Source organism: Thermobia domestica, chromosome 3, assembly GCF_964235325.1.
Source record: "Thermobia domestica chromosome 3, izTheDome1.hap1.1, whole genome shotgun sequence".
In the NCBI taxonomy this organism is placed as follows: domain Eukaryota; kingdom Metazoa; phylum Arthropoda; class Insecta; order Zygentoma; family Lepismatidae; genus Thermobia; species Thermobia domestica.
In genome coordinates, this window is record NC_137456.1 from 17858293 (window position 1) to 17861131 (window position 2839).

The following is a 2839-nucleotide window of genomic DNA, read 5'->3' on the forward strand; positions in this document are numbered from 1 at the left end:
AAACATTTTCCAATGTGGATGCAAGGATATTGTAGGATCTCGTTTGAAGAGTCTGTTGATAAGTGGGTGTGTATTGATGATTTAGCAGGAACAGAGTAGTTTAGATGAAGTTTTAGCATATAAGTGTTCACAGATTTTTCATTCGTTGCAGTAGAAAATTATGCAAATCGATTGAACTTTTTAAAACGCGCTCAAATTCACCTCTAAATATGTTTTCCCTCGGTTGAATTGTGGGTATGTAAACCTGGAAGACATAAATATTCAAATCATATTCAAAATATAAGAAAAAACCTACATTGCAAATAATATTAATATGTGATGCAACTCAATAGTACAGTTATACGTATAGTTCATAGTGTCTTATAACAAAATATGACAATGCAAATTTCAGTTGAGCAAATGAAAATTTAGACAAATAATGTCAACAAACATAGCCAATATGATTATATAACTTGTCATTATGTCCACTACACTGTAACATGTTCAATCATCTTAGTTTTTTATTATCGAGGTGTAAGCAATGAACATGATGTAACATTAACTCATACTCTGTTTACCTAACTGAATAAATAAAATAATATGCTGTATAGGTATATTGTACCTCTGTCAAACGAAGCACTAGTAGGCCTGTATGTGTCCATTAAAGTTTATTTTGATTTTCAAGTACATAACCTCACACAGAAAACACATTGCACTCAGGAATAAACCACACACAAGAAGCAAAAAGGCACCTTTTAAATGATACAAAGTAATTATAATTCCAGTTTTAGTACTTCCTAAGTTTAATTTCTCAGATTCAAGTCGAGATTTAAATACCAGATCCTTTACCCACTTTCGTAATATACCTGCCTCTTCCATGTGTGAGATTTTATTATAAAATTTATCTTTAAACGGTGAACCACAAGGTAAAAGGTACCATCTCATCGATGACATAATTCGCTCGTTAGCAATATGAACCAATTCATTTCCAAATTTATCCACATATTTAGCATTTATTCTGATCCGAGAAAATGTTGAATCTGCCACAAATGCCAAATCACGTTTCTTAGCCACGCGCTCGAAAAGATAGTTGTAATCCCATTCTGGTATCCACCTGTTGTAAATAAATTTGGCATCATCGTCTGAAGCATATTTGAAAATAACTCTAAATGCACTAGAGCCTGCAATTGGTAAACCGGAAGAAACTAATTCTTTCAGTGTGTTAATTGGTTGCAGGTAGGAGGGTATGGTAAGAAAACCTACCAGAGATCCACAATAGCTTTGAGACACAACTATAGAGAACAACAACCAGCTTGCAAAACATAATCTAAGGGAGGATGTTTTAGGATTGTAAGGAACAGACGCAAGTAGTAGAGAACAAAAATTATGAAGAAAATCTATATTGCTATTTCCCATGTCTGCAAGAATATTAAATCGCTTTAAGATTCGTACCGTAGCAGAAACAATAATGTAAGTGCATACAATATATAGCCACAAACGAGGTGGAAGTGGTAGATATATATTTTTCCACACTGGAATAGGGTCAGGTGAAGGTACGATCCACACCAAGTTACAAGGGTTTAAAGCATCTATTGCATCATAGTGTTTCAAGAGACTAATTTTTATGTACAAAGGAACGAAAGATGCAATTGTTCGACGGTAATAAATATCACCGAACATTCCATTAATTGTGCCAGTTTCTTCATCATGTGTTCCCCAGTTATTTCCCTCCGCCATTTGCACTTGAGGCACAAAATTCATAACATTTCCAAGTAGAAACAATGCTTTCCCGCCAAAACCATCAATCACCTGGGTATTATTTGTTTCCTCAAAGACAAAGTTTGGGGGAAGATGAAATCCAGTCACTTGTAGAGGACATCCATTCAAATCTTTTAATTTGTCTGGAAATAAGTTACCTTGAGCATTGAATAGTACTTCATCCCATTCACCTAACATGATCTTTTCGTTGATACCACATTTTCCTTTCATATAAGGGGAATATAAATAGATCACTATAAATCTTTTATATATTGATACCACGTCATTGCTGTTAGATATTTCATTTTGTTCGGAGAGTTTTGTGACAACTATCACCACGTTCAGAACTTCCAAACTTGACATAATGTTGAACATGCTTTGAATACTAGAATTGCCTTGGTTTTCAGAAGTTACACACAACACAAATTTACCTCTGGGATTCCACAAGGACATTTCCATAAGCTTTAGCACTGTATCATTTAATAATTTTGTATCATGAAGGAAAATTATGTAGTTCATATCAATTTTTAAAAACGAGGTGTAATTTAATGACAGTTCTATTAAATTACTGTGGGTGACTTCACTCGTGAGTAAAATTATTGGATTATATTTGTTCAATGCATCTCCCATTATAGACGCATGAGTCAACACAGTTACAATTGGTGTATCGCTGAAGTACAACTTTATAATAGTGTGAATACATCTCATATATTCTGATTCTTCCGTTTTAGTGTAGTTTGGTAATGGGATATCACATTTTGTAAAAATAAACAGAACTGCCACCATTATAAGCACTATTGACCATTCATAGATATTCATGTTGTTGCAGTAGAAGTGTAACCTGAAATAAAAGTAAAAAAGACAGTGTTCAAAAGTGAGTTCTTAGAGACATTATTTGTAGTTATAACTATTGTTATTAGGTAAATAAAATGAAGAGTTTGTATGTTTGTCTGTCTGTGTGCGGCCTGGGGACCAGACGAGTGGACCAAGAGTTACCAACATTTGGCTACTGGTACCTTGGACCAGGCCCCAGATGAAGACGAAACATTGTTTTCAAATTTCGAACCAGGGGAGGTCTCAGGGTGGCGTTCACTGAGACCGG

General features: G+C 34.5%; 1 protein-coding gene across 1 annotated transcript; it reads right to left on the bottom strand.

Annotated features, from left to right (window-relative positions):
* Positions 1-618: 618 nt before the first annotated feature.
* On the bottom strand, positions 619-2556 carry LOC145681691 (glutamate receptor ionotropic, kainate 2-like). Its single transcript, XM_081753310.1, has one exon. The coding sequence runs from the start codon at positions 2554-2556 to the stop codon at positions 619-621; it is 1938 nt and encodes a 645-aa protein (XP_081609436.1).
* Between the last annotated feature and the right edge of the window lie 283 nt (positions 2557-2839).

What these genes read in the sequence shown, in the direction of transcription:
- LOC145681691 (XM_081753310.1), bottom strand. Translation starts at nt 2,556, where the DNA reads ATGAATATCTATGAATGGTCAATAGTGCTTATAATGGTGGCAGTTCTG.